This window comes from Balaenoptera ricei, chromosome 17 (assembly GCF_028023285.1).
Source record: "Balaenoptera ricei isolate mBalRic1 chromosome 17, mBalRic1.hap2, whole genome shotgun sequence".
Classification (NCBI taxonomy): domain Eukaryota; kingdom Metazoa; phylum Chordata; class Mammalia; order Artiodactyla; family Balaenopteridae; genus Balaenoptera; species Balaenoptera ricei.
This window is the reverse complement of record NC_082655.1, coordinates 59,085,188-59,098,168: the sequence shown is the minus strand read 5'-3', so window position 1 is coordinate 59,098,168 and position 12,981 is coordinate 59,085,188. Positions and strand designations below refer to the sequence as shown.

General features: G+C 42.6%; 1 protein-coding gene across 1 annotated transcript in view; it reads right to left on the bottom strand.

Annotated features, from left to right (window-relative positions):
• TPD52 (tumor protein D52) overlaps positions 1-3,186 on the bottom strand; it is a 123,403-nt gene extending 120,217 nt beyond the window's left edge. The window contains exon 1 of the mRNA XM_059901303.1: positions 2,925-3,186. Coding sequence (XP_059757286.1) covers positions 2,925-2,943 — 19 coding nt within the window. The 5' untranslated portion in view covers positions 2,944-3,186. The remainder of the gene's footprint in view (positions 1-2,924) is intronic.
• Between the last annotated feature and the right edge of the window lie 9,795 nt (positions 3,187-12,981).

Here is a 12,981-nt window from a genome sequence, read left to right as displayed (position 1 = left end):
CCCCTCTACTATTTCAAAGACCTGACGGGTAAACTTACCCTCTACGCCCAATGCAGCTTTATCAGCAACTTTCTCCACCCAACCAGACTTCTGCTTCTTTAAAACACAGAGGAAAAAAAGTACAGGAGGAAGTGGGAAGCAAATGACCAACTTAGAGGGACATCGGAGGTTACAGGAACCTGAAGGTATTTGCTCTTGGGCAATTTTCCCTTTCATCTGAGGCAGTCAACACACATTTCTGAACACCTACTATGTGCTGTGGGAACATAAAAATGAAAAGGCAAAGGAGACAGGCAGAGGAAGCAAAAGTATAAGGAAAGGCCATGTGGTTCTAAGATAGCAAAGCTGTGCGGTGAGTCAGCTGACCTTGCCCAGGCGTGTGGCTCGTCTTTTGTTTAGAGCCAAGTCTCCAGACTCTCCACTTTAAGAGGATGGATTTCCCTACCCATCCAAGAATGACAATTAAACGCAAGGAATGACATGACTAACAAATATCCTGACCAAAGAAAACATCTGAAAATTAGAGACGGAAAAAGACTCTTCTTATAAACCAAGAGATTTATTAAATATGTCTTAGACACACACACACACAGAAAAAAAAAACTAGTCCTACAGAAACCACACAAAGGGGCTTCCCTTGTGGCGCAGTGGTTAAGAATCCACCTGTCAATGCAGGGGACATGGGTTCGAGCCCTGGTCCGGGAAGATCCCACATGCCGTGGAGCAACTAAGCCAGTGCGCCACAACTACTGAGCCTGCACTCTAGAGCCCGTGAGCCACAACTACTGAGCCCATGTGCCACAACTACTGAAGCCTGCGCGCCTACAGCCTGTGCTCTATAACAAGACAAGCCACTGCAACGAGAAGCCCACGCACCACAACGAAGAGTAGCCCCCGCTCACCGCAACTAGAGAGCCTGCACCCAGCAACAAAGACCCAACTCAGCCAAAAATAAATAAATAAATAAATTTTTTAAAAAAACAAAACACACAAAGTGCACCAGCAAATTGGACTATTACAGAAGTACTAATGGTTGTGACTCTTACCAGCCAAACTAGAATACAAAATCTAAAAAAAATTAGTCACTCCATTCACCTAAGTCAAACACAGCTTTGTCCACTTTGACAAGTACCACATAGAGTTATGTATTCTAAAAACATCATTATGTTAAATATGACAACGTAAGACATACAAATGTTCACATGTTTGACACCCTCATTGCCCCCATTAAAATCCAGATAAAAAAATGCTGGCTTATTTGGTGGCCCCTAGGCCTCCTCCTAACAATACATGTAAGACCTGTGAGGGGCTTTTTGACTCAAACATTTAAATACCTACCATGTGCAAATCACCAGGCTACCCAACCGTGGACAAAGATGAAGTATATGCTTCTAACCTCAAGACGTATAAAATCTAGACAATATGTGTGCAAGTGTATATATAGTGTATTACATATGCACTATATATTACATATTGTATAGCTAGTGGGAAGCAGCTGCATAGCACAGGGAGATCAGCTCATTGCTTTGTGACCACCTAGAGGGGTGGGATAGGGAGGGTGGGAGGGAGATGCAAGAGAGAGGGGATATGGGGATATATGAATGCATATGGCTGATTCACTTTGTTGTGCAGCGGAAACTAGCACAACATTGTGAAGCAATTATACTCCAATAAAGATGTTAAAAAAGAAAAGAACTGACACTAAAAAAATATATATTGTATAAAATGTTTATAATATACACACTCAGATGTCAGGTGTGAGATTAATTTGAGGGGTGGGGAGAAAGGAAGGGTTGGAAGGCTCCAAAGATTCTATCTTACAACTTATCAGAAGTAAAACACAAAAGAGTATATATGGAATATGGTTTTATTTCAACAAAAACTCACATGCATGAAAGTAAATACTGGAGGGTAAAAAAAAAAATTAATGAAAACTGTTGTATTAGAACTCAAAATAGTAATAATTCCTATCCCCCACTTCCTAAAATTTATCTTAGTATCGTTACTCTTTTTCTTTTTCTTTTTTTTTTTTTTAGCGTCTATATATCTTTTTAAAAGCGTGCCACGAATCTGTGTTATGGTTAGTGGGTTATTATCAGCAAAGATCTCTAGGATGTGGCAATGCTTAAATCTGAAAACCTTGCCCTACTACTGCCACATCTCTCTTAGACAATGACTCAACTGGAGGCAATTTCACTTGATACACTATTTTCAGAAACATGCATCCAAAGCTAGAGTAATCAGATTAGGGATTTTGTGTTGGGGGGTTTCACCTTGATGGGTAAAAGAGGACCCTTGCTATGAAAAACTACCCGCCTCCAAATAAACCCATAGACACTACTCCACAATTGGGGGATGTTAAATGTTTGCATCCAAAACCATCGCCAGGGGCTCAAACGCCACCCAAAATCCTAACCACGTTAAGGAGAAGAGGGCAGAAAGTCTTCACATGCGGGTGGGGAGGACTTCACGTTCCCATCTTGCGGAGAGAAACAACCCACTGTCCTCTGTCCCTCAGTTTCCACCGGTCACAAGAGCGAGCTGAACAGGACTCCCTGGGTACTGTTTTCTGCCAAAGCGCATCTCGATCTGCAGCCCCGGCTCGGTAAGCCTGGCGCCAGCCCTCCGTCGCCTCCCAGAACCTTCTCTCTTTTTCTTTTTGCTCCGTTTCTCTCTAATACACTCGCACACACGCGCGGCCCCATCCGCCCTCTCCGGCCGCCAGCGCCGCTCCCTGCAGCAGGGCCCCACCAGGACGCCGGATCCGGATCGGTGGATGCAACTCGCGGCGCAGGCACCGAAGGCTCTGCACCTGCTCCGGCGCCAGGCCGCGCGCCGCGCCGGACCCCGACTCGGACCCCAACGCCGCGCCGGACCCCGCGCCCATGCCGGAGGCGCCGTGCCGGTGGCGTCCGCGCCCTCACCTTGCTCGCCGCGATCCATGTCTCCCGCCCGCCGGCAGCGAGTCCCCGCTCGGCCCGCCCGCCCGCCGCGCTCCTCCCGTCCTCCGCCGGCGGCTCCCGGGAAGTCCCCTCCCCCTGGAGGCGTAGAGCGCGGTGGCGCCGCCCGCGTGCGGTCGGGAGCGCTTCGCCGGGGCGTCACCCAATCACCTGACCCCGCCGGCGGGTGTGCTCCGCCGCGTCGGCGCGGGAGGGGGAACGGACCGAAGGACGGAAGGGCGGGCGGGGAGTGCCGGCTGGGCTCAGGCAGGAACTCGCCCCAGAGGAAGAGGGAAGAGGGGGAGGGCGAAGGCTCGGCGTCACCTTGGAGGCTGCGTGGGGACCGCTTGGGGACCGGGATGGCGTTTACGTCCCACCCTCAAGTTATTTATCATATCAGAAGTTTCCTCGGGGGCACTGAAGATTCCCTTTCTTTGCCTCCGCGAGCACCTACTCTTCTGTACTTATTGAGTGGCAAAAACAGGAAGGTTCTTTCGCCATGCCAGTGGCTCTTTTTCCCTTATATTCTTCATGTTCCCCTACTCCCGAAATAATACCCTATGCTATCTGCCAGACTAGGTCCGGAGCAAGCAAGAGGCGAAAATTGCAAAGAATCTCTCGAAAAACCATGTGGTCCTGTCTTTTAATAGAGATTGCAGGGTTTTAGGTGGCAAATTAGGAAGATTTTCATGTAATAAAATCTGTTTTGAGTGCAGGATTAAGGACAACACGCTGAGATGAATTAAATGAAATGTTGGAAATGAATTAAGTTAACCAAAGGGTAGAATTATCAACAGGGATCTTTTGAAAATATAATTGGAGGCTTCATGTCCATTGATCAACGGACAGTTTGAAGTTCCTGTAATAACACTTTTCGTTATTAGCATTAGCACTCTATTTCCAAAGTGTTCTGCAGTTTCTCATCTTCCGTGAAGTCACTTTGATTACCACATAGTTCTAAGGTGGTAACCCAGTTTCCTAAGCTGTCTGCGGCTACGAGTAAGGCAAGCTTCTTTTTGTGCTACGTGGAGACTCTGGCTTGGCCTTCAGCCCGCAGCGTCGCCTACTACTTCACACACGCTAGGCTTTTGTTAGTATGTTTTTTAATTAGCAGTAGTTACCTGAAGCAACTCCATGTTTTCTGTCCATTGCGCTGCAAGTAAGTGTTTCTCTTTCCCACCTGCATTGACAGCGTCTTCTCGTGAGGTTTATTCTGTTTATCTCAATCTATTGAGACCTCTCCTCTTTGATTGCTCCTACTCCCACTGCACTTGGCTTCTCTCCTGAGGCACTCACCCCTGGGACTCATCTCCCAGGCCAGCCTGCTACAGCTATAGGTTTATCTGTTTCACAGCCCTACTAGGTCATAACCTAGCAGCTTATGAGCTTCAGGAGGTCAAGGATCATTTGAGTCATGGTTTCATTGCTTTAATTATGCCATGCATTTAGTCAATATTGTAAGTTTAGCTTTCAGGTTTAAATTTAAAAAGAGGTACATTGTATCTACTAATAATCCAGTGTTTGTAACAAAGAGGTGCAATGATAGCTTTTTTTCTTTTAAATGACCTTTTAAATGTACCAGTAAGGTAAATGTTGGCATTGGCAGGAAGTTCTATAATGTGGTCAAGAATTTTTGACTAGCTGCTGCTCAAATAAATGGCTGGAAAGACAATCTCTCAACCTATGGACTAACTTGTGGACAAAAAAATAGCACTTGAAAATAGTGTTGGTTCAAAATATGATTTATTCTATTCATATCTATTTAACTTGCTATATAGTGATGAACCTGACTGTTGCGTATGTTGGGAGAGAAAAATGACTTGTGTTTTGAAGAATTTATATGCTTGTTCGCATCTGTGGCTAATAGCATACAGATGCTAATAGCATACCTCATACCCAGCTTTACCATTTTTCTTCCTAAGAGAACCCAAATATTATTTGGGATAGCGGTATGTCCAGCTGAAACATGGCCACTTTAACCTCCCTTGCAGCTGGAGGTGGCACTCTAACACATTAATGACCAATGAGATATGAGCAAGAAACCTCCAAGAAATCATTCGGAAAGAAAGACTTGGCTGGACCTAGAGATGATCATACTAAGTGAAGTAAGTCAGCCAGAGAAAGACAAATATTATATGATATCACTTATATGTGGAATCTAAAAAATAATACAAATGAACATATTTACAAAACAGAAACAGACTCACAGATGTAGAAAACAAACTTATGGTTACCAAAGGGGAAAGGGGGGAAGGGATAAATTAGTATGGGATTAACAGATACACACTATTATATATACCATAGATAAACAACAAGGATTTACTGTATAGCACAGGGGACTATATTCAATATCTTGTAATAACCTATAACAGAAAAGAATCTGAAAAAGATATATATGTATGTATAGCTGAATCACTTTGCTGTACAACTGAAATTAACACAATATTGTAAATCAACTATACTTCAATTTTAAAAAAAGAAAGACTTGGAAATATTATTTTTTTCCTGTAGCTTCCCCCTTCCATCCTAGAAGGGCAGCAGCCATCTTGAAACATGAGGAAGAAAACCACAGCCAAGTTTGGCAGAGTAGAAAGGCAGAAAGAGCCTGGGTCTTCAGTGGCATCATGGAGCTGCTTCTTATGGGAGAAAAAATAAACGCCTGACTTTTTTAAACCACTGGAGTTGGCTTCCTGTTACACTGAGCCAAAAAAATCCTAACTGATACAACATGCCATTTTAAAATTCCCTTCCTGGCATGTACCAGCATAGGTGTATTCATGCAGCCCTGAACCTTAGACAAATATTAACTTAATTTTCTCTACAAGGCTAAATAAGCACTGTTTATATTATAAACAACCTAGCATGTAATAGTTCCACAAAAGCCTACTTTTCTCTTGTGTCTTCCTTCTACTTAATTTTTTTTCTTGACAAATAGAATCTGTACTTGGTGTACTTACAACCCATGCTGTGTTACGTCTAAAATGAATAGAGCTTATGTTTTAGCACACCGAGGAATCTCTGGAGAATGGCTCGCACTTAAACTGAGCATCGGGGTGCATTTAACCGAACCATCCTTTAAAAGGCTCAGTACAGGAGAGAGACACTAGGTTTACTTTGCAGGGTTGTTGTTGTTAATGGTGACGTGGATTTTTTTTTTTTCTTTTTTAGTTTCTTTTTTCAAATATCCATTCATTGGTGAAATTTCTACAAGAAAATGTACCAAGGGGACTCCCTGGCAGTCCAGTGGTTAGGACTTGGTGCTTTTACTGCTGTGGCCCGGGCGGGGTTCAATCCCTGGGTGGGGAACTGAGATCCCACAAGCTGCATGGCATGGCCAAAAAAAAAAAAAAAAAAAGAAAGAAAGTGTAGCAAAAAGCAGATGAATTGAAGCAAATGAAAATATTAAAGAGGTTAGAAACAGAAGACATACATTATAAGTGGAAACTATCCACTCTGCCCTCGTTGTACCCATTTTCCATCTGACAGCCAGCAGAAAGCACACAAAATGTGTATATGGCCAGAGGCTCGCTGCAGGCCCACCCCTCACATTTGTGGACCCAGGGTGAGGGTACAAACAAAGGCCCTGGCCCTTTCTTCTGGCTTGGTCTTTTTACCTAGGACTCTGTCCTACAGTCAGGCTGGCCTGGCATGCTCCTGTGCCCAGGCACCTCAGCCAGAAATCCCATCTCGATCCACCCTTTCCCATCAGCTACCCCTTGGTCACACCTGTAGTTGTAGACTAGGGTTGCAGACACCCAGGGCATGGTGTATAAGAGGGTGCAGGAATGGATGGGTATGTCCATTTGGTGCCAAGGATTCCTTACCCTGAGGAAAAGCACTGGTGGGTGATCTCTAAAGCTCAGGGCCCCGTACGGGGTTCCCCAGTAGCCTGGGTCTAGGATTGCCAGATAAGATACAGGACACCCAGTTCAATCTGAATTTCAGATAAACAACAAATAATTCTTTAGTATAAGTTTATCCCCTGCAATATTTGTGACACACTTATACCAAAAAAAGTTATTCATTGTTTATCTGAAATTCTTAATGGAGTCCTGTGTTTTTGTTTGCTAGCTCTGTCAACCCAAACTGTTTCTAAGGGCAGTTCTGGCTCTCTTTAGTCAAGCCACTAAAGGCCTATGATACCACAATTTTGAAAAAGTGATCATATTCCAGCAGAAAGACAGACTCTTGATAGTTGAGCTATGGAAGTAAATGAGGTACATATACTAGGTGAAAGTTAGGAAAGCCAAGAAATCAAGGACAAGTTTTGGAGAAATATTGATTTAATAACAGGTAATTAACACTTAATTGCTTTAGAAAATATTACTGCCATCTTGTATTCTCTCAGCTATGTAAAAAACTGACTGTGAATATGATATAAACAACTTTAAAATGCATAAAAATGGATATTGGCAGGAAAGAGTACTTAATACTAATCGAAGTTAGACATGTAAATCCCTAAATGTTAACAGGAAGAGATCTCAAGTTATTGATTTTGGCTATGTTAAGAAAAGCCATAGACCACTTAATGTTCCTTGTATTTTTTTAGCCACTTTGAGTTCTGTGTGTTTATCCAATTACATCATGGGAGCTGGGTGGGGAGGGGAGTGCAGGGAGAGCCACGGTCCCTTTTCTCCTGGAGCCTCAAACATCACTGTTCTCAGTATTTTCATGTATCTTTAAAACTACTGTCTGATATAAATTGCACTAATTATGTATAGATTCAATAATTACGTGATTAACAGTATTTGTGCTTTTTTTAAAAAATTGTTTTATTTTATTTATTTATTTTTGGCTGTGTTGGGTCTTCGTTGCTATGCATGGGCTTTCTCTAGTTGCAGCAAGCAGGGGCTGCTCTTCATTGTGGTGCATGAGCTTCTCATTGTGGTGGCTTCTCTTGTTGCGGAGCACGGGCCGTAGGCGCGGGGGCTTCAGTAGTTGTGGCACGTGGGCTCTGGAGCGCAGGCTCAGTAGTTGTGGCACATGGGCTTAGTTGCTCCATGGCATGTGGGATCTTCCCGGACCGGGGCTCGAACCCGTGTCCCCTGCATTGGCAGACAGATTCTTAACCACTGCGCCACCAGGGAAGCCCATGTGCATTTTAAAACTAGCATTCGACTCAATGACATGCAGGTCATTTCATCCTTGCAGAGGTATTTAGTTTTCCAGAGCACCAATGTTCCTCTTCTAGAAATGGTGCAGGCTAGAACGGCAAGTGCCCAGCGTCACGGCTTGAGGAGCCAAAGTCTATGCCACTGCCCCAAAATGCAACTCTGCAAGGCCAGATACAACTCAGAAAACCTGAGTGGATTCAGTTGAACAGTAGCTTAAAAGTTGACTTAAGGGACTTCCCTGGTGGCGCAGTGGTTAAGAATTCGCCTGCCAACGCAGGGGACACGGGTTCGAGCCCTGGTCCGGGAAGATTCCCACATGTCACGGAGCAACTAAGCCCGTGCGCCACAACTGCTGAGCCTGCTCTCTAGAGCCCGCGAACCACAACTACTGAGCCTGTGAGCCACAACTACTGAAGCCCGTGCACCTAGAGCCTGTGCTCCGCAACAAGAGAAGCCACTGCAACAAAGAGTAGCCCCCACTCACTGCAATTAGAGAAAGCCCGCGCACAGCAACAGAGACCCAACACAGCCAAAAATACATTAATTAATTAATTATTTTTTTAAAAAAAGTTGACTTAAGTGAGCTTTGAGATCATTTAAAAACCATCACAATCCTGGGCTTCTCATTTAAGCTTCTCTGGCTCACTGTCCTCTAAAATTAGGAGGCATATGTTGGGATAAGAATGGCATATCACACACATTCATTCATTTTTAAAATTTATTTTATTGAGATATAATTCACATACTATAAAATTCACCCTTTTAAAGTATACAATTCAGTAGTCTGAATGAACATTCATTCATTCTTACTTCCTCCCAATGCTACTAAAATTACAGAAAAGGGGAAAACCCATGAGGACAAAGAGAATGCAAGAGGCTGCATAATCATAACTGACCTGGCAGATCTGAGAAAGCTGACTGCTAAGCTGGCAGTGGGGAAAGCCAAGAAGAACCTAATTTATAATGCAGAACGTCTAAAAACCTCGGGACTTAACACCAGGTATCTGCGGATACAGAGAGAAAGTGAGGCTCAAAACAGGAGGATTGGTTGAAAGGCTACTTAAGGAGTTAGGTTGTAATTCCCTCCCCAGCTCTGCTCAGAAGACTGAGGTGATTTCTCTGGAGAAGGAAACTGGCCAATCTCTTGACTAGAGCACAATAAGTACATTTGAGAGTGATTTCCTACCACAAGCAGAGAAGTTCATTAGCCATTCACATCATGAATGCTGAGATCCCCAACTTCCCTTGGTTCTCAGAATGCAGATAGCCAGTCCTATGAAAGTTGGAATACCCTGAAAGTAGGAGATAGAAAGATCCACCTCTCAGGAATTTGACCAAACCAAGAGAAAACAACCCCTAAAATGGTGATCTTGTGTAAGCCAGATCACCTTACCCTCAAGCCCATGGTCCACGAGTCTTCCCCGGGCACCAGCGAGACCAGTCAGCTGCTTAAGGTCCAGGACAGGCAGCCATGAACCGACAGAGTGTTCCACAATGGAAGACAGAGACCAAAATAACCACAACAGAAAGGCAACTTACAGGAAACAAACTATACAGGGAGAAGAAAACAGATTTTTCTGCTACAACTTTTGATATAATAACTATCATTATTATATTCAGAGAGAAGTAAAGATATCCCAAACATGAAACAAGTATTTGCTATACAAAAAAAAAGAACATTCAGAGAATAAAGAGTTCTCGGAAGTTAAATATATTATAGTAGACATTAAGACACTATAATATAGTGGTAGGCAGAATAAGGATCCCTAAAGATGTCTACATCCTAAGCCCTGAAACCTATGGCAAAATGGACTTTACAGATATGATTAAGGTTAGGGATCTTGAAATGAGGAGATCACCCTGGATTATCAAGTGGGCCCAATCTAGTTAAATGAGCCCTTGAAAGCTGAGAACTTTTCTGGCCAGAGGCTGAGAGATGCCACAGTAGAAGGAGAGGAGAGATTAGACGCATGAGAGGGACACCACTCACTGTTGCTAGATTTGAAGATGAAGGAAGGGGACCAGGAGCCAAGCAAGGTGGGTGCCGCTGGAAGCGGGAAGAGCCCCTAGCTGACGGCCATCAAGAAAATGCAGACTGCAGTCCTACAATCATATGAAACTGAATTCTGCCAACAACCTGAATAGGCAAAGAAAGATTCTTCCCAAGAGTCTCTGAAAAGGAACATAGCCCTTCAGACTCCTTGACTCTAATCCGTAAGAGTCACATTAGACTTCTAACCTCAGAACTGTAAGATGATACATTTGTGTTTTTTAAGTCACTTTATGGAATAGAAAGTCAAGTAAATTTCCTAGAAAGTAGAACAAAACAGAAGGACCTGACAAATAGAGGAGAAAATAGAAGAAAATTATAAGGCTGATCCCAGAGATCCAATATCCAAAAAAAGAGCTCAAGAGAGATGGAGAAAACAGACAGAAGAAAATCATCAATGAAATAACTCCCCAAATGGAAGAACATGATTTCCAGATTGAAAGGGCTCACTAAGGGCTGAGAGCATAGCATGTATTTATGAAATTCAGAACACTGAGGATAAAGATCCAGAGATGAAAAAAAAAGGTCACTTTCAAAGTACAAGGGTAAAAATGATTTTTAACTTTTGAACCAGACTAGAGGACAATGGAGCTCTAGCCTTAATTTACTAAAGTGATTTCCCCCTTATTTTCTCCTTGTACTGAGGGGACAGAATGGGAGTGAATGGGAAAGGAAGTTAAGAACAGGTGACAGTGAGGTGTGAATAGAAGGCGTAATGCCTCATCTGTCATAGTGGAAAGTTGGTGGATAATGCCAAAAACTGAACAAGTACCCACATATGCATGTTATTTAAAGATAGGAAAGTTTTTTTAAAAATGATTTTAAAGTGATTGCCTTCAGGGACACATGCAAAGGGTGCAGGGGGGACTTCTGGAGTTCTTTGCAACAACTCTTGTTTTCCACTGTAAAATATGTGCATGTATAAACTTAATAAAAACTAAAACCTGGGAAGTGAAAATAAACCACAGAAGACAAAAATCAATGACTAAAATGAAAAGTTTAATAAGTAAAGTGGCATGAACACATTTAGTAGTCCAAAGTTTTTTTTAAAGAGAGCTGTTTTGTATTTCCCTTGAATTGTATTAGACTTAAAATAGCCAGTGAAACGTCTGTATTTGTTCTGTGCAGAGAGCTCTCAAGCCCTTCACATTTCCAGAAGGATATAAGGGCCCTAATGACTCTATTTCCAATCTCCCTTTCAGCTCTAAAGATCTGTGGTGCCTAAGGAGATGAACAAAATATATTGTGGGAGATCCAAATATATCGCAAGGCAGATTGCAATCACATTTTTGGAAAAGTGTATTTGAGTATTGGATCGTATGCGTAGCAAGATACCTAGGAAGATATTGACGAAGCATTAATAACAGTTTTTTTTTTATGGTAGGCTCAAATTGTTTGTATTATCCTCTGTTGTTTCTTGTTATTTTTTTAACACTAAGCTTGTGAAAAGCAACAAAGGTATTTTTGTTAAGGAAAAAAATCTAAGGAGTCAACGACCAGAATATTTTGTATTAACTCTTTCTATCCCACAGGCGTCTTAGAACTTGCAATCTTAGAAATACTAATCTTCGAACACCCAACTTCCCAGCACTTTTTTAGTCACTTTGTTTTTACCTTTAGCAATCGCTATTCGCACAACGCCAAGTTCTTTGGAATCTTCTGGTATTTCTGCCTGCTCTCCTTTCCCCAAACTCAACTTTTTAGAATGAAGAGGAACAAAAACTACAGTATCAGGTCAAGAGTTATCCATGTTGTTTAATAGATACAGAGTTTCAGTTTGGGATGAAGTTCTGGAGATGGATTGTGGAGATGGTTGCACAACAGTGTTAATGGTTAAAATGGTAACTTTTATGTACTGTATATTTTTCCACAATTAAAGAATTATCCAGTACTTGCCCTTTATTCACTTCTAATCATCATTATAAATAATAGTTGACTATTTAGGAGGGACAGAAAAAATGTGGAATAAGTTTGAGAAAGATGCTAAGTGCTGTAAAATTTCTTAACCAATCCATGTTTTCTGAAGGCAGTCCTTGATGTGAACTTCAAAGTTTCTATTGTGAAATGTTTTTTGTTGTTCTTCCATTAGGGAAATTAAGAGACGTTTGATTCTGAAGAGGGGGAATGAGAAAAGGAGAGTAATATGTTTCCTTTATGCAAAATGTTTTGGTCATTGTTACAGATTCCCCAAGAAACAGATTGTTGAGATGGAGATTTGTGTGCAGGAAGCTTATTGGTGAGTCCTCCGGGGGCCTAACCTGTGGGGCAGAGAAGCAAGCAAGATAAGGCTGAGAAGAGGGAACTTTGAGACAGTCACAACAAAGGCCTCATCCCATCCCTCTGGGAGCTCTGGAGCTGGGATGCTCCTTCAGTATTGTCCCAAATTGAAGCAAGGAGCCCTGCTTTAATACCCCTATGTTGACCCATCCTAGGAAGTGGGCTGCCCTCAGGAAATAATCTTGGGCAAGGTGGCTTTCTCCTGCTGAGGGCAATTCTCCCAGAGAAACTAAGCTGAAAGCCACCAGCTGCTAACACTGTCAGTCCTGAAGGGAGGGTCTGGGTAGTACCACTCATCATCCTCTCAATTATATTCTACAAACTTCTTGGGCATCTCTACCCACTTTATAAATTAGTAATATAAATCAGAACAGAAGTAAGAAGTGTCAAACAAAGAAAGAAGAACTAAACTTACCTTCTAATGACATGGGAATTTAAGAAAAATGTCCCGCTGCCCAAGTGATAGGTGCTTGACCAGAACCTTCCCCTTCCTCAAAGGGCCAAAATGTACTCCTGATGACCTTATAATGATGTACTATGACATTATCAGTAAAATGTTTTCAAAAAGCTCCAGAGAAAGCTTCACTCATGGTGCATTTTG